The following is a 24044-nucleotide window of genomic DNA, read 5'->3' as shown; positions in this document are numbered from 1 at the left end:
TATAAAGAATTGACGGTGCTCGGAAGATGACCCTAGGGTGGGGCATGTCGGACTCGGAAGTAACGTCACGGTGCAAAAGGCAACTCACGTAATCATCGGTGGTAATACCGCACCGGGCCCAGGCTGGGCAAGTACTGCAGTGCCTCATGATCCAAGCTTCATCTTATTCCAGTACAAAATTTACAAGTAGTACCCCCAACCATGCTAAAACTTCAGGAGTACACCGCATGGATTTCGGTTGATGGTCAACCATTGGATACTTACACTGTGGAGACATCTCTGGCGACCAACGAAGTGACATGCTGGATCCCATCTGAAGCTGGCAAGGTGAACGCCACCTTCGCGTTGTTAACTCATTTTGTTGTCTGACAATATACGTGCTCAGGAGTTTTCTGTGCATTGTCAAAACACTTCTGCCCCTGGCCTCGATACCATCGGTGCATTCGTCTACATTGATGGACAGGGGTGCCACGGTAGCTTGTTCGAGCGCTGGAATGTGAATCACGCTATCAAGTTCAGTCACGCTTTTGTTTCGGATAGGATCACCAAATCTTTCGTATTTTCAAATGTTCGGCTGACAGGTATTTCGGCACATTGATTGTTCATTGATTCAATGCTTCACTATTGTTCAGATGAAGATGAATTCGTGGATGCGTCATCAGCCGATTTGGGACAAATCCAAGTCAGAGTTTGCAAAGTAGCACTCGGCGAATACTACAATCCTGCCCAAAACCAACTTCAGACTGAACACAAGGTACACGAGCGGTCGAAGAAAGCAGTGACACACTGTGTTGGGTAAGCTGTGTGGGTTGCGCAGGTCGTCCAACTGAACACTGACCACTTGACACATACCTCGTTTAGGCTTGGTGAAGAAACCATGATTCCACAAACAATGTTGCGCAAGTCACAGTGCATTGGTCAGCCTCTCGCAAAATTCACATTCAAATACAGAGACCGAAGTTTGTGTTATGTGTTTTACTCCTTATCGTGTTCACAGAGTCTTCTGGTAGATCTTTTGAAGGCGAATGGAATCATACCAGTTCCAGCACCCTTGAAGCGCAAGGCATCGCAGGAAATCATTGACCTCACTGTTAATGACGTTCAGGCGGAGGGCAGCAGATTCAATGATCCAGTACGAGGAGAACAAAACCCGCAGGGAACAAAAGAGACAGAACGCAGGAGCAAGAAGGTGAAGCAAGAACCGAAGCCCGGTGTGTTCGTAGAAGTCATTGATTTGACGTAGCTCGTGTGTTACACGAGTAAAACCAATGACGATTGACGGCTATCTGGATAGTAAGTGTGCCATCACTGTGAATCACGTCGTTGCTTCTCTAGCCGTTTTTTCCGTGCTCTTTCTGCACAGCGCTTTTGATCATGTATACGTGATTCTCGCAGTTATCAAGGGTCACCGCTCATTTGATCGAGACTTGTCATGCACGTTCCATATTATTAAAGATCCGGCTGGGGAATGCTCAGCACAGAAACTTTTACAGTTTGTGAGGTGAAGCTGAACATCTTTTGTCAGCATTGGTCTGGTGCATGATGACGTAGGAGGTGTCTATCCCATTTCATCGTCATGTAGCGAGGCATTTGTGATGCACAAAATCCCTGGAACAATGAATTCAGTCCCACTCTCAGGGGGATTCGACGTGTCCTTCGCCGAGGAGATCCGATGAGGTAAGAGGCTTTTGTTGATTCGTTTTTTTTGTGTGCCCCAGATCCCATTACTGCATAGTCTATATCCCGCACAAGCAGTCAAGTATGACCGAATCACATGCAGTTCGAAGTTGCTTCTTGTCATCCACAGCATTGTAGCAATGCTATTGTGAGTTTTTGTTTCAGTTCTAGAACTCAAGTGCTGGCCATTAATTCTGCTCTCTGCGTAAATCGCGCAACCTGACACCAGATCAAATATCAACTACCTTCCACATGCACATGCGGTGTGGGTTCCTGGGTAAAGGTCGCTTAACTGCGAAAACCTTGTCTGAGTGCGCCAACACTCCGCCTCGCCGAACGATGAAACTGTACAATGCGAGCTAAATCGTGAAGAAGTATGAATATGAGTTGGTTAGGTAGGCTTCTGGCAGTGCGAATGATGTACTTATACCTTCTCATACAATTGGCTGACTGATACAGTGACTGATCAGACAAAATCTCGATTTACCAGGAGGGCTTCTCGTGCGATCAGATCTTGTCATGTCTAACATGTGTACGGTGACTTCGAAGTTGCGTCATTCGTTTTGTCAGGGTTTGCCTGCTCCACTGCCTCCGCTTGATAGATGATTTTCTATTAAATAACAACCACAAACACGAGGTAAAAATACCGGACACCCCCCTGACTGTGGTTGATGCGATTGATTTAGAATCGAACTAGTAGTATTTCCCGAGCGAATGACTGACATGGTCAGATGGTTTCACATACCACTACTTCAATAGGCTGGGAGGTTGCTATCACCCTCCTACTATTCTCTTCTATCTTGATCTTAACCCTAACTCCGCTTCATCTTCATGTCGTTGTACGCTAATACAAATATGAACACCAGCTTCCTCCGTAGAATCAGCCTTTCTTTGGCAGATAGTAAGCCTTCTTCCGTTGGACGAAAACCATCAGCCGTACCCCTTCGCAAACAGGCACCTCATGGCTCCAGCGAGGCCGAAAAGTTTACATCACTTACTAACATCGGGATTGCTTCTCCTCTCCGACACGCTCACGGGCTATCGGATCATGTTGTCCCTGGTTAGTATCATGCGCTACTTGATCGTGTATGAGCTAAAGATTCATTCTCGCTTCTGCTCCCGGCTGCGGTTTCTTTACTTTTGGTCGTGTCTGCAATTTGTCCAGATATCTACCGCGGTCGCAGCATCAGCCTGTTCGTGTCCCGTGGCGCAGCAAGAAGTTTTCCCACTGGCAACGAATCTACCCTACCCTACAATGCGGACAATCTGGCCGCCCTGACATGTAGCTTGTCTTTTCGGGGAACACACGACATCTCCTCTATGACTGCCATGCCCGAGATCACTAGCCCGACTTCATCCCTGTCCTACAGCGCACTTGACACGCTACTTAAGGGGAAAGCCCCCACTCCAGACACAGGCGCTCCATTCGTCCCTTATTCTAAAGACGCTAGAGACGAAACTTCAAGAGCAGCCGAAATTTCCCATTCTTATCCCCTCGTTATGACAAACACCAGCACAAATAGGCACTCTTTGAAATCCCTCACGAACCCTGTGGGATCAAAAGGGGCTGACCAAACAACAATTGAAAAGCCACGCTTCCCATCTATCTCACCATGCCCATCCATCGAGGCGAGCAGCTCGTCCTCTAGCGACTCGAGCTCATCGTCACCGACAGCGCGGTGGCGGCGTTCCCCATCTCCAGAATCCCGACCAACAATGGTCATCCAGAGCACTCTTTCAACGCACTCTCTGTCCGTTGTGCTTCCACGTGCCATACAATCAGAAATGGTGACTGTCTCTGTCAAAAAGGGAGATAAGTTGAATATCGTGGCTGATGCATGGCACATGGAGAATGATTGTAAGTATACACTATGCATTAAATGGTGGAGTCTCAACTTATTCTCGTGGATGTTAGGTCACTACGAGTGGCAAGTACACTTCGCACCTGGTGACGCAGATATGCCTAGTGTCCGTGCACGGTTCGCTCCTGACGGGAAACTTACTATCACTGTTCAACGACGTATCCCAGGGCAAACCTCAGGCTATAGTCGGGGACCACTGGGAACCAGGTTCTGAGATATGCAGTCCTAATACAGTATTAGCCATACGTTATTTACTTTTTTCCAAAGCAATTCCAGTGTAGCATGACCACGCCTACTACTATACGTTCTCTTAGTACTAAGTCATCCTGTATTCAAGATCCATAGGGGTATTTCCCCATTTACGAATCAAAGACATGTTCCCATAAAAGGTTCTTCTAATTCGTTTCGCGACAAGCCCGACTTGCTCCGAGTCCCCAGGTTGATGATTCAAGAGCTCCACTAGTGTAGTACAGTTCAGGACCTCCTTTAGACGTGGGCGATGTTCACCAGGACCTCTTCAAGCGCGGTGGTATTCGGATACTAGCCAGCATCTGATTCGGATGCGTCACTGACTCGGAGATGCCAGCCAAGGTGACTCGGGACTTCGAAAGTGACTGTCACCGCGAAAAGATGAAAGGGAAAACTCGAGAGTTACTAGCACCCATGAACATGGTTATGTTATGCCAGGTGAGCAAGAGGCAGTAATAGTTATCCTATATCCGAGTCAAGTCACCATGCAGGTACTACGCATCAGAGAACCTGTGAACAAATGAGAATGATATTTAAAGTAATATATTGTTAAGCATCGCAACAATCAGCGTAAATTTGCCAACCGCTTTCACATGGGAATGTTTGGCATTGTCGAGGAAAGACTAATTTGCAAGTACACGGGCCTGGTAGCCCTATTTGCCTCGAGGACTTTGTCACTGGCACGGGTCTAGGAGACAATGTGCTCGCACAGGTTCATGCATTGGAATATGAGCCTGGTTTGAGAAGGACAAGGAAGGAGGTTGCAGCATGCAGAACTACGAGACACTCGGGCGATGCTCATCAGTGAAGAGAACGGTGTCATTTGGTCTTTGCACAATATATTTTTGCTCGCTGCGGATGACTACCGAATGGGCGAGTAACTTGCTCTGGTAAAAAGTGTGAGTAATAGTAGACATTAATTCTCAACGAATAGTTTGTCCGTATTGACCGAATGTTCGACGAGTGTCGCTTTGAGTGGTATATTGCATAGAATAGTGACAATGTTCTGAGTTGTGTTAAAGTAGGTATCACTGCTCGATGGACGCCGAGTTGCAATGACATAGAAGAACCGGAGTCGCGCACGCAAAATGTTTGTTGGTAAACTGTTGCACAGAACCATGCATTATACGGAGCACAAATACAGTTCCGAGGTATGTGAGAGTACACACGATTTCTCAATGCATAGATTTCCCAGTCTGTCGCTGAAAAGCAATATTATTGTGCAATGGAAACTTACTGGAACACAAGTCCCACAGGGAAAGCAACGTTCAAGGTGTTGGATTCTTGTCTGCTAGATATAGATTGGGAATCCGTGCGAAAAAGCGTTACCTTTGCGGAGCAGCGGATGCTTGAGAGATAAATCAAACTTTTGTCCCGTTTGACTTCACGACATCTGTTTGGAATCTTCAATGTTCGTCACTAATTGGATAATTTTCAAAGTGTAATTGTGCCTCTATGACTCAGTACCTGGGCTCGCGCATCGATAACAGTGAGTCATGTTTCGCATCTGTACTTCCTTTATCTTTCAACAAGCATCTCATGTATTTCGTCCTGTACCAGATCCATTGCTTCACTTGCGACGGACGTTGTGCCTTCATGGCTCAGTACCTGGGCTCGCGCATCGATAACAGTGAGTCATGTTTCGCATCTGTACTTCCCTTATCTTTCAACGAGCATCTCATGTATTTCGTCCTGTACCAGATCCATTGCTTCACTTGCGACGGACGTTGTGCCTCCAAGGCTCAGTACCTGGGCTCGCGCATCGACAACAGTGAGTCATGCTTCGCATCTGTACTTCCCTTATCTTTCAACGAGCATCTCATGTATTTCACCCCGTACCAGATCCATTGCTTCACTTGCGACGGACGTTGTGCCTTCATGGCTCAGTACCTGGGCTCGCGCATCGACAACAGTGAGTCATGCTTCGCATCTGTACTTCCCTTATCTTTCAACGAGCATCTCATGTATTTCACCCCGTACCAGATCCATTGCTTCACTTGCGACGGACGTTGTGCCTCTATGGCTCAGTACCTGGGCTCGCGCATCGACAACAGTGAGTCATGCTTCGCATCTGTACTTCCCTTATCTTTCAACGAGCATCTCATGTATTTCACCCCGTACCAGATCCATTGCTTCACTTGCGACGGACGTTGTGCCTCTATGGCTCAGTACCTGGGCTCGCGCATCGACAACAGTGAGTCATGCTTCGCATCTGTACTTCCCTTATCTTTCAACGAGCATCTCATGTATTTCACCCCGTACCAGATCCATTGCTTCACTTGCGACGGACGTTGTGCCTTCATGGCTCAGTACCTGGGCTCGCGCATCGACAACAGTGAGTCATGCTTCGCATCTGTACTTCCCTTATCTTTCAACGAGCATCTCATGTATTTCACCCCGTACCAGATCCATTGCTTCACTTGCGACGGACGTTGTGCCTCCAAGGCTCAGTACCTGGGCTCGCGCATCGACAACAGTGAGTCATGCTTCGCATCTGTACTTCCCTTATCTTTCAACGAGCATCTCATGTATTTCGCCCCGTACCAGATCCATTGCTTCACTTGCAACATACGTTGTGCCTCTATGATTCAGTACCTGGGCTCGCGAGTCGACAACAGTGAGTCATGCTTCGCATCTATATTTCCCTTATCTTTCAACGAGCATTATGTCCTGCTGGAAATTTTCGAGCTTTAACAGTGCTATGGAGATCGGCGGAACCATTTTGCTCCATTGCCACTTGACTGTTCATTCGCAATTCTTACCATACATATACAAAATTATCGAAAAGGCCGTTGTAATAATTTAATCGTCCGCAGCATAAATAGAATTTATAAATTTGCTTTCATCGAGAGATCGCACATTCGCAATATAGAGAATCGTATTTGTCATTCATGATAACATTAGCGACAGGGGAATGATATAGGGCCGGGCTGAATGCGCCGAGTAACGTCATAGTAAGGAGAGGGCAAGAAGCAAGCAAAAGTATAAAATAACTAGTCAGAGTCTAATTCGGCGTCCTCCATCTGCTGTCTCTGAGTAGCTAGCGTACTGACAGACATGTGGGATACAATGTCCGCCGTCAGGTCCTGCCGATGGTTTCGTCCAAAAACTTTTCTGCATAGGGAGTTACTAGCTATCAGGCCGAGTCGTTGACATGGATGACTTACCGTGTCCACCACTCAAGAAGTTTGTTCACTCTGGCTCGCGCAGCTGGACCTGGGGCATCCTCGAAGAAGTCCACTACATTGTTCCAGAAAATATGGTAATCGAAATCTCCATCTACTGTGCGCCAGGACGTGAGGTTCGAAAGTGCAAATCGAATCTATGGATTTCATTCAGCTTCACACTTAGTAGAGACATAGATGAATCTTACCTGGCAAGCTGCATATGCTATTGCGCGAGGAGTCACTTTCCTCATACCTATTATAGAGGCAACGCATGTCTTTACTTTAGCTTGATCGGATCGTTTTCGGGCGTGCCGATTGTTCTCGATAATGTCGGCGCCATCACCTTCACCATCCACTTCATGAGCAGAGGAAGGAGAAGTAAAGATTGCCTTTAACCCCTGCAATGTGATGAGCTATGTTTCAGTTAGAGAACCCATGTCACTCACCATAACTAACAGCTTCGACTTGAAAAGCCCGCGCTCCAGGTTCTTGGTGTCAGCTTCATAGTTCTCATACATAAATGACGGCCATGAATTCTCAGAAACGATGAATGCTGTCGTACGGTCACGAATGCCAGCCTTGACGCTGGATTCAAAATATTAACAACATGCAAGTGACAGCTCGGATCATGACATACACTGGGTCCTCCCAGCGCCATTCCGCTGGGCAGAGGAGTTTACCACACGCATCGCTCACGAATCCTCGATGGTGCTTGTCATCGGTCCTGATGAGAGGAGTCGGACAACATTCGATGTTCACCCACGAAGCCACGAGTTCTTTCAGAGTCCCCGTGTCGTCGCCCCGAGCCGAGTCCGCGCCTTGCTTAAGCTAGATTGAAATGACCGAATGAGTGAGATGTGTGACAATATTCTTTGAAAACCTTTTTCAGCATGTCGTCGGACTCTTCGTGATCGAGACCTGCCAGTTTATCGTGAAGCCACGACAGTGCCTTGGCGAGTTCGATGTAGCCACGTTGAAGTCGGTCTTGCCTGTTCACTTCGGTAAGCAAGTACATCAATTTGCATGAACATCGTTAGATGCTTACTCCGGAGTGGCATCCTTGTCACTTTCTTCACAACGCCGGTCATTTTCAGCAATAAGGTCCTCTATTGGAGCATAAAGGTCAACCATACGACGGATTGCCCGTCCCTGGGAAACATAGAAAGTCGTCTTTCTATTAAGGAGGCATCGAATCTGCTTCAGTTACAAGCTAAGATTGAAAACACGCATACCTTTTCTTCGTCGCCTTGTCCTGCTTCAACACTTCTACCTCCTCCATGAGGGTGGCAATTTGTCGCTTCGCCCTAGCACTAGGAGAGGTCGGGACACGCATAGAGACATGCCGAGACTGGGGGCTGCCCAAGGCGTGCACAGATTCCGACATACCAGATAAGCCTTGGAGAAGAGCAAAGATTTTTGGAAGTTGGGAAGTGCAGAAAGGATATGAAAAAGTGAAGGAGGGTGAAGGCAAGAGCCTATGAGAACCTGAACGTCTTAAATGATGGCCTGCGTCATTGACTGATCCGAAAGCAGCCTAGCATCTACATCGATGACTCGTCTGAAAGTGGCCTAGCGTCTACATCGATTACTTGTCTGAAAGTGGCCTAGCGTCTACATCGATTACTCGTCTGAAAGCGGCCTAGCATCTAGATCAATGACTCATCTGAAAGCGGCCTAGGAATAACCTTGGTGGCCAGCCATAAGCATGTTTCTTTTCTGGCAGTCCAGGAACCTGCCGTTTGAGATGCCTCTAACGAACGAGCTTCGGCAATGATCAATAATCGGGTGCGACTCAGAGGCTCAGTCACGCACAGACTCAGACACGGCGAAACAATAAGCTGGAGCGTTCCAAGTTAGATGATGCCCCAGGATACCAAGCAAAATTGACGACCGCTGAGGACTGCGAGGATGTACGCTCATGCTGAGTGGAGAACTGTGTGAGGGCTTCAGAACTTTGCTTGGGGCACGGTTGCTGCAGCAGGTTCGAGGACCTGAAAAACGGGGTGAGTTGTCATCACCCGGCGAGTGAACAATGGGGAGGACATGCCTCCCATAAGTCGTTGATGCCCATCACGACGAGCACGCTAGAAATGTAATTATAGATCAGTAAGGGCTGACGAGCACAGCTGCTAGATAGGTGGAGGCGATGGGGAGCCGAACGAGAACAGGGGACTCACTTACCTATAGCGAAATGCGTACATAAGCGCCGGTGGCAGTACCAGCCAAGTCCTAGACGGTAAATCCGAGAACCGTCAATCTGCAGTATAGCAGCATGCAGCGCGGTTTTTTGGCGGGAGGAGAGGTCGGGGTACCACCCAAACCGAAGGTGGGTGCAAACGGAAGATTGACGGTCCTATTAATGTGCGAAATTCGCAGTCCCTCGGTTAGCGTGTCGGCATTTTCCCTTAGGCATGTTACATTGTGCTCACCCAGGCACCCCTCTGACCGGTCCAGCAGCTTTTGGAGCTAGCTCAAAACCGTCGATTTTCGCCGCCCACGGCGTCCGCTGATCCGTCCCGCACCTATTCCGTGCCAATTTCAAACTCTGATGGGCTGGACTTAGAACTTTAATCGGTGAACGTTGAACGCGTGAGCCAAATAGCTCAAACCTTTGTATTAACGCGTGACTCGGGTGAAGATGAGAGAACTAACATTGAAAGAGTCGATGCGTGATAGTAAGGCGAGAACAAGAGACTCGCGAATAAATATTAACAGTGAGAGAATTAATATTGAGGAGAAGGAAGAGTAGAGGATAGCAAGACTACTAGTACAGGAGAGATGTGAAGGTTCTTGTAAAACGAATCAGACGAGACTCCGGCAACACTACAGCGCGAGGAGTCGCGGAATGCAAAGCAGGCTACATTAGACGAATTCTGGAATACCAAGTAAACAACAGCACAAAGTCAAATGGAAACGCGAGGCGAGGCACACCGTTCGATCAAATGCTACTTTGACTACCATTAGAAACGGGAGTATTTTCTTCATTCTCATCGCCATCATGGGCTCGTGCTTTCTTCTTTCCTTTAGCCTTCCTTCTCTCCTTTGCAAGTTCGGCCTTCATGTGAAATTTGGAAACACAGCTCTGGAAGGTATATGCGGAGCCCTCCGACATCCCGACTTTATCTTCATAGAATCCAACACTGAAATGAGCCGCTGTAGGCAAATAAAATATGCCGTGATCCATCAGTTTCTCGACATATTGGGGAAAATTCATGGCAGGATAATGAGAATGGACGGTCCCAAGGACGTCCTCAATATGTTGCGGCGGTTCGTCGTCGTCGGACTCCTCATCGCTCTCCATATAGAGCGCAAAAGTCCTCTTGAGCGGTTGGAGAGCCATACGAGCTTCTCCTCGTTCTCTCGCAAGCATTCCCGAGTTACCAGAGGTCATCTCATCGGTGGTGGGCGAAAGGTGAATATGATTATGTATGACGGGTGATATGATTTCAGTGGACACCCTCTGGAGCGACAACGGAGTTCGCTCCTTACGTGTCTTTCGAACTTCATTAAAATGGGGTGTCCTGGGTAGAGTGACGAAGTCTGGAACTCCAGTTTCATACTAAAATCCACAAGAACATAAATTATGCCGTATCCTCGCAGGCAAATAAACGTGCACGCACCAAATATTTAGCCCACTCCTGCAGGTCCCGTGTGCACAACGGATAGTGTGGAGCGTCGGGATGAGATGCATCGACCCAGCAGAATGTGTCCTCTCCAAGCTGATGGTCGGAGCAGCGTAACTTACTTGTGACTGTTGCCAACTCTTTTTTGTACTCGCCCGCAGGAGATGTACCTGCCTGCTGTCGTATTTGCTTCTCTTTTCGAGCCTGCAAGTTAATGTCACGTTGTGCCACAGACTGCTTGAAACCATCCAAACACGTACAGTATTGAGAATTTCGATAAAAACTTGCTTTGTTTTCCTGCCAGATCCCTGTTCCGTCCTCGCAGCCTTGAAAGCGCTATCAAGATCATGTGATGTTAAAAGTCGATGAGGTGGGTCTAAGCGGCGGGCGGTAGACAAACGCCACCCCAAGTGTTGATATGTCTTTGAGACATCCATCGTGGCCTTAATTGAGTCGAGTATGTCTATGCGGCAATCTGATTCGGAGTGAGAGCGGTCCACATAAGTAGTTGATTGGTTTCTATCCAGAGTGTGTAAAGGAATTCTAAACTCGACTAATGCAACACGACATGATCAGCATCTCATCAGACCTGAAATACACACGCTTAACGTACTTTTGTTGAGTTGAACCTGGCAAGGCTGTTGTACGGTGAGTTCTTCTAATGATGGGGTTTGAGTCATCCGCTCATAAAAGTGCCGGACCGCGCGCATGCGAGTGATCTCACTGGCCCCGACACTGGGCAGGTCCGGACGAGTTCCAAGGAGGAAAGCTGCGGTTTGTGCACGAGTACGCTGACGAGCGGAAGTAATTGATTTGACCATAGAGTTAATAGAAGACTGCAACCTGAGAGCGTCACTGGATATAGCGAGAAAACAAAATATTTGAACTCACCGCAGCTTTATAAACGCGACGAAGGATGTCATCATACATTCAAATCATCTCGACTAGTATGCCGTCAATCTCAGAGAGAAAGGCTGGGCAAATAATGATCGTAAGCATCTTTCCCGGGGCTAACTACTTACGACTCGATACAGAACTGATCTGAGCCATCGACCGTGGCCTAAAATGGATCCTGCCAGGTTTAGCTTCGGGACCAATGAATTTGAAGTCGGAAGTTTAAAATGATGAAACTCACACTACAATTTAACCATAAGTAGTGCCTCCGAGTTACGCTGAAAACGTCATGGAATGTTTGCTATAACAGCGGATTGCAGCAGATAAGTGGTGAAGTCCTGCGGCGGATGCTGGGAAGGCGAACGTAGGGTGCTTGTACCCTCCCGTGGATGCGGAGGCTTATGTGGAATGTTGGTGCTGTGGGTAGGCTTGTTCCTTGAAAAAGCGGCTGAGATACGACTTGTTAAAAAAGTCAGGCTGTAATATCGACTATAATAGATCGTCCTCTGATCGGATACATTGCTGTATCTTCTACTCCGATCAAAGACCGTGAACCTTCGGATCCGGACCGTCAATAACCATCGGTAGCTGGCATAGCTATCATGTGCTCACCGAGAGACGTGGCGTTGACCAACAACCCGGTTTTCCCCACAAGAGGCTGGACTTCGTCCAAGCTCCTTATGTATTGCCGATGGAACACGACGCCACGAGACTCGAGCTCCGATCGAAGCCATAATAAATATTCAAAAGGGTTGACACAGACCGTGGTGAAAGCAGCGCCCACTTTGCACGGTGCACGGATTTCGGACTCTGAGAGTAATTTGAACTATCACTCTTGTACTTAGAATCTGAGGACAACAGGATACCGGAATCGAGCTTACTACATCACGCACGAGGTCTTGCCACCAGATAGTAGAAAGAAGGCCATCCGTCTCCCCGAGGACCTTGGCGGGTGCTCTCTGGAATGTTTATCAGTCATGCCCATTGACGAGCGTTCGAAAAAACGCTGGTTAATTCTCTTTACTGCAGAGAGTTTTCAACTGATGCAACATACAAGAGACAAGCAAACTTACATCTCCTCGTTGGTGCGCTTATCAACAGCAGTCCGCTCGATCGTCGCGGAATCCATCAGACAATCTACGAGGATACTCCCAACGCGCACCCTAAGTACCTGCGTCCACTCTGATGTCCACTCCTCGCTGTCCTCCATGTACTTTGCAGCCATCATCCGGCGCGCATGCAAGTCCTTGTACCCGAGGCCCGTGAAATAACCAGTGAACTCGCCTGGGCGTGCATGGGAAGGGATGGCGATATGGTTGTGCTTGCACATCTCAGCTTTGTACTCATTCTCGACAGCGCGCCCGACGGTGAGGAGCGCCCAGGCAGTTTTCATCCCATCTGAGACACCGCCGCTGCCTTGGAGGCGCATGATCTCAAGGATAGTGATAAGGGGAAGTTTCTCGGGCTTAACAAGGGAGAGGAAGGGGCCCATTCGTTGGACTTGATTGCTTGTAGCTAGCTGGCGGTTAATACAAATGTCTGACAAGCGCGTATATGCTTACATATTTTTGCCTCCGCAACGATGATCTCTTTTATTTCTGCCTCGAGACGCGTTTTGAGCTTTTGATGCCAGTCCCACATCCACTTTTGTAAATCTGCATGATGAAGTTCGCGGTTGCCTAAACCTAGCTCGTCAAAAAGTTTGGCTTCGTGACGGAGGCGCTCTACTGCAACGTCGTAAACTGATTCTTCTAGCAGTTTCTGTCGGGAAGCGAGGTCTTCTGGGAGGACGCGTCGTGCAAGGGTAACCTGAGCCAAGTGTTTGCGGAGGTTATCGAGGTTGAAGGGAACTTCTTCCTCAGACTGCGCAGGTATTACATTCCCGTTTTCATCCAAGGTTTCTTCGAAGGTGTCTAAGGAGATGTGAGCGAGATGAAAACGAAAGCACGCAATACATACAGCGAGTCGTAGGACAGGCTTGACCTCCGGGACGCCCTCCAATGGGTCTGGGACATGACTCCCAAGGAATTCTGCCTGACCAAGTTCAGCCAATATACGAGGATGATTGAGATCTACTGCAGAATTGGAGAGGAGTTTTATGATCTCTGAGGCTTCTTCTGACGATGCCAAAACGCGATCGGCGACGACAGCAGTGGGTGAAATGTCTCGCTCTATGAGGTTGCTAAGGAGGGTTGTCGGGTTGGGCAGGTCGGAGAGGTGGACGGGCGTGTCAGACTCGGGATTAAATCTAGAAAAAGTGGTTAGAGTAATAAGGCAAGGAGACTAATGAAGCGTACCGTCTCCATGCTAACAACATTATAGCATATGTAGACGCGGTCGGGTGGACTCTATCTGTACCCTTTTCCATGAGGTCGTAAAGGTGACACGCATCCTCGACCCACAAAGTTCTATCTTCGGGCTCCTTGACAAATGCCATGTGGATATAGGCCTCCAAGAAAGAATTGTATATGCGAGACTCGAGCAAGGGTTCGTGGGACTTGGTGGTTCTAAGCTGCTCGAAGATCTGCTTTGCACGGGGAACGTCATACAGGTTATGCAAACATGCATCCATGACAGCAAGCTGGTCCTGAGTTGGAGAATCAGTGAAGTAGAAGCTGTTCAAAGCTGAAGCACGGTCATCTGGAAGGGGGGTTGGCAGGATTGTGTACAGGGTCCTGCGCTTCAGAAAGCCGTTCATAGCTACAAGGTGGTTTGCTGGAATTTCCTTCTGAGCTAACAGGGAAGTATAATCTGGATGGGGGAGAGGGACTTGGGCGAATGTGGTAGCAGGCGCATTTGCTGTCTTTGTGGGAGTTGAATAAAGACGAGCAGGACAAGAAAGACGTTGCCTAGAATACGACAACTGACGAGCAAAAGATGACGAACAGATGGACTTGGATGACGACCGAATTGGTGAGTCCGAGTCCGAAGACGAATGTGATGAAATAGGGGAGGAGGAACTTGGAGATGACGAAGATCCTGACGGCTTTGAGTTTGACGGGGAAATTGAGGAAATGTTTGATGACCTCTCGTTTTGATATCCAAGTCATTTCACTATAGCTGCTAGGTATCCGGCGCTGGGACAACGATTGGCTGACGGACCAGACGTGTAGCCGCATCGGTGAATGCATGACTTTCTTCAGTATATCTTAGAATTCATCAATCACATTTGGTTTTCAAACGAGAGAATGCTGTAAACGTCCAGGCACCTGTGTGCGTGAATTATTTACCTTTTTTGTCAAAGACCAGGCCTAGATTCAGCCCACAGCCCGGGCTCAGCGCTCAGGCTCATTTCGTCCCACCTCACGTGTGTACTGTCATCTCTCTTTGTTCTTCTGCCGTCCTTGGTCGCTGTATTCAATTTCAGGTGCGATCTCGCATTAGAGATGTCACGGTAGACTCGAGCAGCAAGTCCTTAGTTTGCTGGAGAAGCACTATACGGTGAGATCACTATGCTTCTCCCCAGATGGCAAGAGACTCACAAGCGGGTCATTGGCTGGCAGTCTTCGGTGTTTTCAAGTTATGTCAACGGTTGTCTTCAGCCCAACTAACATTTGCAGAACGTGAGGCTTGGAGCCATATGGCTACGTCAAGGTGCGTTGTAACAAGTTCGTCGGAGCTTCTCGTGCTGAGGTGAAACATTAGGTTGGGATCGATCTTCCGACATCTTTCGTGTTGAGGTGAGCATATGAAGTACCACGTTTCCATACTTGTTTACACTATTCCTGCCTACATCAGCAAAACCGCCACCACCTGCCAAGAAGGCCGCTGTAGCGCCTACTACTTCCGCGTCAAAGCCAACAGCCATGAAGAAAGAGACGAAACCCGTTCTCGCCATCAAAGATGTTCGTTCCGATTCCTCATTCTTTTCTGCGCCGAAACCGAAAGCCAAATTACCAAGCTTCAAGAAAGCCCTGGCGCCTGTCAAGAAGGAGCCTGATCTCAATGTTGCGCAACCGTCATCGATCGTTCCGTTCCAGGAGGCACTGAAGTCAATGGGTAAAGGGCGTAGGGACTCTCCAGTAACGGCCACACCGCCACCAGCTTCAATTATGCCGCCCCTGGTGACTTCTGGAAGAACAAAGAGAAAATCCGTGACTTAGGCTCCTGATGGTCAGCTAGAATTGATCCGGCTGATAGAACGAGCTGTGTACGTTGATGACCCTGTTGATGTCAGCATTCTACTCGTTTTTTATGTTGGTGTACAGTACTTATATTGATGTCACGAATACCTTTGTGTATTTTGTTCACATAGGGTGTCCATACTGCTCACAGTTTGCGCGATCTGGATCGGGGAGATGGTGCTGCTCTACATGCTCCCCTATTCGAAGAAGTTATCGATTGGACGGATCCAATAAGTGAGCAAATTATCATTGTTATCACGAGTCGCTACCAATTAATAAACGCAATCTATAGATCTTGAATTCGATCTCGAAGCGTCCCAACGCGGACAGAATAATACAGAAAAGACGACTCAGGAGGAGCGTGAGCAAACAGCTTTGGGTGCACTATACATATCGTCAGCGCAGATACCTGACAGTCCTGGCGAGCCCACGACGATAATCAGTGATGACGAGATAGATGTGGACGTGAAGACCATGACGGTGGGGTCAGAGTGCGATAATTTCTTCTGGAGAGAAGCCAATCTACCTCAGCCCAACGCCGCATCTGTCGCCGATCTCGTAGGTCAATTATCGGGAGGTTTTGATTCGATGAGTGCGCCCAGTAGTGCGGGTATCCAATCATTTGGCTTTGATCCCGCAATGCTTTCAGGTCTATGTCAGACAGCATTGATACGCCCGGAATTCAAAAATCAAAAGAAGCCAAACACGCCGTTTTGTGATGTCGGATGCTTTTCCAATTCATGCTATTCTGGTACACGTGGGAGGTCAGGTTACATGGTATGTGGCGCACAAACGTTCCTCTGTTTCTAACCATCAAACGCGAACGGACAGGTCCGATTTTGGTACCTTTCTTTTGACGAGGCCACCCCGCGGAATTGGCAAGGTTTGGACAGGATGGATGCGGTAGTACGTCCCAATGTCCACTGCGTGGAGGACTTGAATGCATTCTCGGTGAATTATGGTGAACCGTCAAAACGCGCCATTAGGAATATACTTCACGTCGAATCGAACGACGGCCCAGTTCTTGACTCGGATGACGTTGAGGTCGAGTACCTTGTTGGACATACGCATCGCCACGAGGAGGGTATCCCTCTTCTCGTGGAGAAGTTCAACGGGCGCATCTACGCACATTTCAATGAGGCCAACCAACGAGCCCAAATGGAGTAGTAATATCAATGATATCCGTTTCACTCAAAGAATGAGGAAAATTGGAAGAAGCGCCCCTCGATTGATTCGTGCTTTGAAGTTGGTTTCACTGGACCTCTTAGTTTGATGAGGACATATATGGCCTCGATATTAGCACACATTGTCCGAAGAGCTGTCCAAAGACCATTTGAACAAGTTCGGCGAATTGATTCCAGTTGTTAACTTACTAATTCGGGTGTCTGCATAGCACAGGGTGCCCGCTGCGCCTCAAGACACCTACAGTTTGAGAAAGATTAACAATATTAATTAATGGTAGTGAGCTTTCATCCCTTACTGACTACAATGGCGGTTGTCGCAACTCTGCCATGAATCGCCAGGCTAAACTATATTTTTTGACTGGTGCTAAAGCCATTATCCCTCAGAAAGTCACGGATAACATTTAAATCGAGGTAATATTTGATGGGAACTGAGAACGACTAACAGCATCAACGCTAGTGAGCTTTCATCCCTCGGTGGCCGCACCGGTGGTATGTCGCAACTCTGCCATGAACCACCAGGCCAAACTATATTTGCTGTCAAAGGTTAAAGCCATTGTCCTGCGGAAAGTCTTGGATAACATTAGAATCAAGGTAATATTTGGTGGGAACTGAGAACGACTAACAGCATCAACGCTAGTGAGCTTTCATCCCTCGGTGGCCGCACCGGTGGTATGTCGCAACTCTGCCATGAACCACCAGGCCAAACTATATTTGCTGTCAAAGGTTAAAGCCATTGTCCTGCGGAAAGTCTTGGATAACATTAGAATCAAGGTAATATTTGGTGGGAACTGAGAACGACTAACAGCATCAACGCTAGTGAGCTTTCATCCCTCGGTGGCCGCACCGGTGGTATGTCGCAACTCTGCCATGAACCACCAGGCCAAACTATATTTGCTGTCAAAGGTTAAAGCCATTGTCCTGCGGAAAGTCTTGGATAACATTAGAATCAAGGTAATATTTGGTGGGAACTGAGAACGACTAACAGCATCAACGCTAGTGAGCTTTCATCCCTCGGTGGCCGCACCGGTGGTATGTCGCAACTCTGCCATGAACCACCAGGCCAAACTATATTTGCTGTCAAAGGTTAGAGCCATTGTCCTGCGGAAAGCCTTGGATAACATTAGAATCAAGGTAACATTTGATAGGAACTGAGAATGATCAACGTCACCAACGCTAGTGAGCTTCCGTCCGTTGCTGGCTGCGAAGGTAGCTTGTTATGATTTTGTTAAGGTCTCATCTAGCGAGTCTATGTCGGTGACCATCCATGGCTAAGTATGATCAAGTCAAATTTCTCGTGGTATACATAGTCATATTCGGTAGGAGCAGAATTACATCATCCTACAGCTGCGACGGCTACAATTTCAAGGACTCATGAATTCACTGATGCACCGTCCTCGATGTTACTCACGTGAACTATAGTAGCTATAGTGCTTATTCCTGGGTCCAATGGACCTTCTGAATCTCTCACGCATCACCAAGGCCTGTCGAAGTTCACTCGTGCAAAGGTCCTCTGCATTCATCTGGTGGGAAGCTCGTCGAAGTGACCGATTGCAAACTTCCTTGATATTGCCCAACTGATTCGAGCAAACCTCAATACGCAAATCTGGCGTTTCACCCTCATTGCCATGTATGTGCTTCGTGAATAGCACTCCATACACTTGGGCTAACCGACTTTTGAGGGGTGCGGAAAGGAGTCTGTCTGTTATCTAGCCGCTTAGGGTTAGGTACATGCCATTTTCTCTGGTATGCGTCTAGAGACCCCCATTCTCAATCAATCAGTTATTATGCTCACATTAGATGGACTCTCAGGACGATGACTTTGTCAGAAATTCACAATTCAGGTATAAAAATGATTGCAAGTGGTTCGCCATACCAGCAGCAGATGTCAAAATGGGCACTCGTGCGGCGCGCCAAGTTTGATTCGTATATGTTGCTGTGGATTAATTGGGTTTCAGGTAAACTGGTGCTACTATGCTTGAGATCATAGTTTGGGGCGCCCAAACACGATCTTTCCGGCAAGAACAAAAAGGATCGACAGCTTACACCCTTCAGCAAGCTAAAGCGGCAAGTCAAGCGATTGAAGAGGTGCATATCTTGTTATCGTTGTATGAGGCCGTAATTCAGCTGATATCTAACGCATGCGAAATTGTGTGTCATATGGGAGATAGAAGCTGCGCATGACCGCAAGGAAAGACTTGAGGATATCAAGTTTACACGTGAACGGGGGTCAGTTCTATTCTCCCTGCTTTCATTTCGGCATTCATCACCCCTTCAGACAGGATCATGATCATATCATAGGTGAATTCCAATTTCATCAGGTGTATAACGATCTCGGAAAAAAGTTTGTTGAGCATCCTGGTGTAAAAGAAACCAAACTGCTGACGCCAAAGTGTAAGTTGCTCATTGTGTATGTTAGCCTTGCTGATAGCCAGTCTGGCAGCATGGATTCGTGTCTAGGGATTACTCACGTTACATCCATGAGATGAGAAGGAATAAAATGGCTTCCTTCGTCTATCTAACGCATTGCGATATATTGGAAACTGCTTACCGGCAATCTTTGGACGACAGAACTTGGCAACGCGACCCGGATGAGCCAATGCTGGACTGGCACTGTCTCACTGCATCAAGAGGATTCGATGACATCATCGAGGTTCCTCCGTAGGTTCTTTTTAGGTATGATGGTGTGTTCTTCGCTCTCGCCAAGCTTTGAAATCCTGGCTCCGTTACAAAAGAAAGCGGAGCTGAAGCTCTCCGCATTACTACGTCTATTTCCCACATCCTCAAAGATCAGCGGGCCCGGGGGTGACCACGACTGTACTTTCCTTAGACTCGGGTTGGCCAGCTCATTCTTCCTTTACAGACGAGGATTGGTCGCGTATCCAAAGGTTTTCGCCATGTGTTTTTTAACCTGGAAGCGCTGTCAGTGCTGGATGACGCCTATGTTCTCGAAATGGAATTTTGGCACATTGCATGGGGATATTTCTCAATGCCAGAGCGCTACTACTAGCCATCTTTTGTATGGAGTGACGGTATCCACTTGTTCATTATGGCAGGTTAATTCCTTTGTGCTTTGAGTCTATTGATTCCATGCGCTCTGCCTCATCAGCATGCAACGTGAAGAACGTCCAGTTATACTCTGGTCCAACACTTGTCTAATGGTGCCCAGATTAGTGGCAGCGCTAGTCGTTAAAGCCATTGGCTGCTCTGTCCACCTTCTAAGCGTTGCTGCGTGGGATTCTACCATAGAGGGTTCATGCAGTAGTACACCACCCGCTGACGCTTCATACTACAGGACTCTCGCTGTCAGAACATTTATCTGTGGAGCAGTAACAGATTTCGGGCAGTCGGCACTCAGTGCGATGAGGTGTCGCCGTGGCTAGGATGCGCATGCATCATTAGTCTACTACATTTCATTTAAAAAATGTGACGAAAACCAGAAAGAAGTCAATAATGATGTTATACAGCTGTTCGCCATGGATGGTGTCAGAATACGTTGAATGGCATCGAGAGTAGCGAATGAGGACATTTTAGGCTTCCACAACATCAGGGATAGCAATGGTAGGGTCTAATCCGCAGAGGTTAACTATATCTTCCTTCCATTCGCCCTTTGTTGCGGGGACAATGGTAACAATCAGCATTCTGATCGATGGTGACCCCAAATAGCGCCTAGCAGAGTAAATTTGGACTCGGCGAGTCGCGGTCGCGGTCAGCAACACTTAGCCAACCGGCGAGTCTGAGAATAATCACAGATACATTTAGATCCTTCCATGGAGTTCTGGAGCCAGAAAGAGCTTGGCCGGGTAAGAGTCATGATGACACTTTGGACAAAGCGGCAAAGGCTGCGGAGAGATTATTGTGATGCCTATAGACAATGGAAAGACTCGGAAGGCCGCTTAAACTTGAAGGGCTGGGAACCCTTGGGAACCACAGGGACTGCTCGGAAATTCTAGCTGGAGTCAGGACTCAACAAGCGCCCACCTAGTCACAGTAAGGCTTCGGGCCCGGATCCTCATTCAGACCTTGAAATAGAGTTGCACTCATCGTTAGACATTGCCACTCACCACCATCATCCACCATGCCCACAGCAACAAGACTGCTCTATCAACATCTTATGGAAGTCGACAGTGGACAGCTGTCGGCCCATATTATATCTGAATCCAACTTAATCGAAGAGCAACATCAGTTGCGCAGTCTGTTAGAAAGGAACGAGGGACGTGCCCTTGGCCTTGCTGGCGGATTTGCGCCCACTGGAGAGCTCGCGATGCTTGCAATCGCCGACACGTCCACTATTATCATTATCGAGTTCGAGTTGAAGAAGAAAAAGAGGAACGCACGCGATAAACGCCCTGTCACACTCGCCAGTGAGAGCGGCAACACTGCCGCTCGGGAGTTTTTGACACAGAACCTCCTTCGTCGCACAACCGGATTCTTATACGCTTTCGATGTCGCTTCGATCGCTCTGGCTCTATTTCAAACGCTTGATCTTCGAATCGCAAATGCGATTGATATACAGAGCGTATCAAAAACACGTGTCCCGCTCACCATTGTTAAACAGGCCGTTGGTGATCTTCATTGTGTACACGATGTAAACATCAACAAGATATTCTGCGATGATACTATCAATCATCTGCCTGTGGCCCCTGCCGCTAATAATGGCATTACTCCACTAGCACTACGTGCATGGATCGCGCACTGTCTATCGCAACTTTCAAGCATGGAAGATCGCCTCGCGCAAGTGCCCCCGGTAGACACCTTCCGGCTCTCTGACGAGGTAGATCATTGCTTTCTGGACGATCGATGGCGCTGATCGTAATCACAGGCCTTGAAGTTTCTCGCGAAGAGCTCGAAGGATTCGTTCCAGCTCGAGCAGAAGAAACCGATCGAGGTCACGCGCCAGTTTGCTACGTCTGTCGATCATAAGAACAACCACATACATGCCCAAGTTGACAGATACAAGAACAGAATTCGCAACAACCACCATCAGGCATGTACTAGTCCGCATGTCCACACTGCCTTGCTTGACAAGTGATTACCTCAGCATGCATTCATTGATATTGGCGGGCGCGATGGGCGGGGCTTCACTGTCAACGGGAAGGTTGGTATTCCTCAGGGTCGCACCGCCAAACTTGCTACCACCAACAGTCTCAGTTTAGCTAGCAAGAGCATCGGCTCGATCAAGATTGTCGGTCGTGAAGACCCTACTCAGGCTGAGAGCCAGCGTGCTCAAAAGGTTCTAGAGATCCTCCAAGGTCTCATCAACCTCGAGCACGACAACCCATGGGTTCAGCTCATATTCTTTTCCTCTCCCAGGGACGACTTCCAATGGCCCCCTGCCTGGACGGAGGAGGCGAATGATGCGGATATTGTCAGATACCGTGCCAACCGTGTCAGTCGCCCCCTCAATCCATCTCAGACGAAAGCTGTGGAGCAAATGCTCCAGCAGTCAAATGACAAGCGTCTTACTGTCATCCAGGGGCCCCCTGGAACCGGTAAGACCACTGTCATCGCTTCGTTTGTTCAGACTGCCCTTGCCGGTGGACTCTCTGGTATCTGGCTCATTGCTCAGTCCAATGTTGCTGTCAAGAACATTGCCGAGAAACTTGCTGACTTTGGCCTGACCAATTGGAAGCTTCTCGTCTCAAAGGACTTTTTTGAATACTGGTCAGTCCCTTCACTAGCGGACTTTTCTCCCTTTAGGCAGACTGACATAATCTAGGCACGAGCACCTCTATGCCAACATTCGGGCCAATATCATCATATCGGAGGACTTCAAGGCGCCAAATTTTGGCCAGGAGCTCCGGAACAGCCCGGTTATTCTCTGTACCCTCTCTATGCTTTCGTCTTTTGCTCTTCGCATGCATGGAGGTTTTAAAGCCGCACCACTTAGGACCCTCGTCATCGACGAAGCATCCCAAATTGAGATCGGTGACTACATACCTCTCTTCACCTCTCACACCTCCATCCGAAAGGTTTGCTTCATTGGTGATGACAAACAATGTAAGTATTTCTTCTGCATACTATCACATGTTCTGATATCTTCAGTGCCACCCTATGGTCAGGATGATATCCAGGACCTCAAGAGCATCTTCGAGGTCAAGCATATCAAGGACCGTGCCATTTTCCTAGATACCCAATGTAAGTCCTTTACCTAATGTTCCCGTGTCCCAAATTTTATCATTTTATTGTAGACAGGATGCCGCCTCGAATTGGACAGTTCATATCTACATTTGTGTATGATGGCCTACTCGAGTCAAATCCGCAACATTCCGTCACGAACGAGAGGATGGCTTGTCATTTTATTAACATTCCCAGCCAGGAACAGTCACATAGGACTAGTTGGAAGGTAAGCCACTTGAATTCAGTCACTCGCAGTTGGCTAATGTCATGCGCAGAACGTTGAAGAGTGCCAAACCATTCTCCACATCGCTACCATGCTGCAAGCAAAGAACAAGCAATTCCGCATCATTACCCCCTACGACGCTCAGCGAAGTTTGATCGAGGAGTGTTTAAAGCTCAATGAGCTTGATTGGGAGGACAAATGTTTCAATGTTGACTCGTTTCAAGGTTCGTTCTCGCAACATATATTTGTAACATCATATTTATATGGTTCGTTCGTGTCAGGTAACGAGGAAGATTACATTGTGATCTCACTTGTGCGATCGACGGCGCTCGGGTTCCTCGCCGACCGACGCCGGACTAATGTCATGCTTACTCGATGCAAGAAAGGCATGATCATCTGCACGAGTCAGAAATTTATGAAGCGGGCAGGGTGTAAGTCACTCGTGGGCGGGTTGTTAGAACATTATGAACACACGTGGATCGACAAGGACGACTTGGAGAAAATTGCGCTGTAGGTGGGCCTGCGAAGATGCTAGTTGTTGACGACCTCGACCACGGTTTACTTTCGTAATGATGGTTAGTTGTATGATACGTAGTTGGTTTGCACGACAGCTCGCGCGGTCATGAGACTCCTTATAAGGGGCATAATTTTCTTTTTCTTGGAATAAAGAATGAGTTTCTCATTTCAATTGCATCTGAGTGATGTATTGCATGGTGAGCGATAAGCAGGTATAGTTTCGTTTTGTGCAAACAAGAGTAGGCTATTTTGGTGGAGTTTGGACCTCAACACAAACTGGGCAGGTATTGTGCAGCGACAAGCGAGGACGGTCGTTGGTGGCCGTTTCATGCATGCAGAAATCTTAATCCAGCAAGCTTCTACTGAATCTGTATGGTGTCCGATGATCTCTCCATCAGTGTCGGATCC

At 48.0% G+C, this 24044-nt stretch overlaps 8 protein-coding genes across 8 annotated transcripts; 5 read left to right on the top strand and 3 right to left on the bottom strand.

Annotated features, from left to right (window-relative positions):
* Window positions 1-99: 99 nt before the first annotated feature.
* On the top strand, window positions 100-1382 carry F5891DRAFT_687548 (uncharacterized protein). Its single transcript, XM_041372797.1, has 5 exons — window positions 100-327; window positions 386-581; window positions 633-795; window positions 862-959; window positions 1011-1382. Exons 1-5 carry the CDS (start codon window positions 202-204, stop codon window positions 1241-1243), a joined length of 816 nt encoding a protein of 271 aa, XP_041230947.1. The 5' UTR covers window positions 100-201; the 3' UTR covers window positions 1244-1382.
* A 2011-nt stretch (window positions 1383-3393) lies between these two features.
* F5891DRAFT_1126135 (uncharacterized protein) lies at window positions 3394-3753 on the top strand (the record flags this gene model as incomplete). Its single annotated transcript, XM_041364050.1, has 2 exons — window positions 3394-3535; window positions 3593-3753. 2 exons carry the CDS (start codon window positions 3394-3396, stop codon window positions 3751-3753), a joined length of 303 nt encoding a protein of 100 aa, XP_041230946.1.
* Window positions 3754-5170: 1417 nt separating this feature from the next.
* Window positions 5171-6638, top strand: F5891DRAFT_687454 (uncharacterized protein). The gene is made up of 8 exons (XM_041372796.1): window positions 5171-5277; window positions 5490-5559; window positions 5631-5700; window positions 5772-5841; window positions 5913-5982; window positions 6054-6123; window positions 6195-6264; window positions 6336-6638. The coding sequence occupies exons 1-8, from the start codon at window positions 5244-5246 to the stop codon at window positions 6407-6409; spliced, it is 528 nt and encodes a 175-aa protein (XP_041230945.1). The 5' UTR covers window positions 5171-5243; the 3' UTR covers window positions 6410-6638.
* Window positions 6639-6781: 143 nt separating this feature from the next.
* Window positions 6782-8288, bottom strand: F5891DRAFT_943549 (uncharacterized protein; the record flags this gene model as incomplete). The annotated part of the gene is made up of 8 exons (XM_041374488.1): window positions 6782-6902; window positions 6956-7110; window positions 7225-7368; window positions 7408-7540; window positions 7593-7783; window positions 7836-7944; window positions 8001-8129; window positions 8188-8288. The coding sequence occupies 8 exons, from the start codon at window positions 8286-8288 to the stop codon at window positions 6782-6784; spliced, it is 1083 nt and encodes a 360-aa protein (XP_041230944.1).
* Window positions 8289-9893: 1605 nt separating this feature from the next.
* F5891DRAFT_1183312 (uncharacterized protein) lies at window positions 9894-11508 on the bottom strand (the record flags this gene model as incomplete). The annotated part of the gene is made up of 5 exons (XM_041366266.1): window positions 9894-10514; window positions 10576-10782; window positions 10839-11131; window positions 11192-11414; window positions 11470-11508. The coding sequence occupies 5 exons, from the start codon at window positions 11506-11508 to the stop codon at window positions 9894-9896; spliced, it is 1383 nt and encodes a 460-aa protein (XP_041230943.1).
* Window positions 11509-12371: 863 nt separating this feature from the next.
* F5891DRAFT_687431 (DNA-directed RNA polymerase N-terminal-domain-containing protein) lies at window positions 12372-14633 on the bottom strand. Its single transcript, XM_041372795.1, has 4 exons — window positions 13770-14633; window positions 13035-13720; window positions 12546-12987; window positions 12372-12495 (listed from the first exon to the last, which is right to left on the bottom strand). The coding sequence occupies exons 1-4, from the start codon at window positions 14168-14170 to the stop codon at window positions 12483-12485; spliced, it is 1542 nt and encodes a 513-aa protein (XP_041230942.1). The 5' UTR covers window positions 14171-14633; the 3' UTR covers window positions 12372-12482.
* A 291-nt stretch (window positions 14634-14924) lies between these two features.
* F5891DRAFT_1183310 (uncharacterized protein) lies at window positions 14925-16763 on the top strand (the record flags this gene model as incomplete). The annotated part of the gene is made up of 8 exons (XM_041366265.1): window positions 14925-14981; window positions 15033-15066; window positions 15118-15144; window positions 15211-15536; window positions 15591-15644; window positions 15728-15830; window positions 15889-16373; window positions 16428-16763. The coding sequence occupies 8 exons, from the start codon at window positions 14925-14927 to the stop codon at window positions 16761-16763; spliced, it is 1422 nt and encodes a 473-aa protein (XP_041230941.1).
* Window positions 16764-20366: 3603 nt separating this feature from the next.
* F5891DRAFT_1008997 (P-loop containing nucleoside triphosphate hydrolase protein) lies at window positions 20367-23320 on the top strand (the record flags this gene model as incomplete). Its single annotated transcript, XM_041360566.1, has 9 exons — window positions 20367-20688; window positions 20811-20962; window positions 20984-21551; window positions 21738-21782; window positions 21819-22441; window positions 22497-22777; window positions 22823-22915; window positions 22969-23123; window positions 23173-23320. Coding segments are annotated over 8 exons (2065 nt in total), but the record flags the coding sequence as incomplete, so codon positions are not given.
* Between the last annotated feature and the right edge of the window lie 724 nt (window positions 23321-24044).

This window comes from Suillus fuscotomentosus (genome assembly GCF_016647785.1).
Source record: "Suillus fuscotomentosus strain FC203 chromosome Unknown F5891scaffold_7, whole genome shotgun sequence".
In the NCBI taxonomy this organism is placed as follows: domain Eukaryota; kingdom Fungi; phylum Basidiomycota; class Agaricomycetes; order Boletales; family Suillaceae; genus Suillus; species Suillus fuscotomentosus.
The sequence above is the reverse complement of the archived record's forward strand: the minus strand, read 5'-3'. Positions and strand labels throughout refer to the sequence as shown.

Excerpts from the sequence above, each read along its gene's own strand:
- F5891DRAFT_687548 (XM_041372797.1), top strand. The coding sequence starts at position 202 with ATGCTAAAACTTCAGGAGTACACCGCATGGATTTCGGTTGATGGTCAA. Across the intron at positions 582-632 it reads TTCAAATGTTCGGCTGACAG|ATGAAGATGAATTCGTGGAT; the intron begins GTATTTCGGCAC and ends ACTATTGTTCAG. Across the intron at positions 960-1,010 it reads ATTCAAATACAGAGACCGAA|ATCTTTTGAAGGCGAATGGA; the intron begins GTTTGTGTTATG and ends GTCTTCTGGTAG.
- F5891DRAFT_687454 (XM_041372796.1), top strand. The coding sequence starts at position 5,244 with ATGACTCAGTACCTGGGCTCGCGCATCGATAACA. Across the intron at positions 5,560-5,630 it reads GGGCTCGCGCATCGACAACA|ATCCATTGCTTCACTTGCGA; the intron begins GTGAGTCATGCT and ends ACCCCGTACCAG. Across the intron at positions 6,265-6,335 it reads GGGCTCGCGCATCGACAACA|ATCCATTGCTTCACTTGCAA; the intron begins GTGAGTCATGCT and ends GCCCCGTACCAG.
- F5891DRAFT_687431 (XM_041372795.1), bottom strand. The coding sequence starts at position 14,170 with ATGAACGGCTTTCTGAAGCGCAGGACCCTGTACACAATCCTGCCAACC. Across the intron at positions 13,721-13,769 it reads ATGTTGTTAGCATGGAGACG|ATTTAATCCCGAGTCTGACA; the intron begins GTACGCTTCATT and ends CACTTTTTCTAG. Across the intron at positions 12,988-13,034 it reads CGTTGCGGAGGCAAAAATAT|CTACAAGCAATCAAGTCCAA; the intron begins GTAAGCATATAC and ends ACCGCCAGCTAG.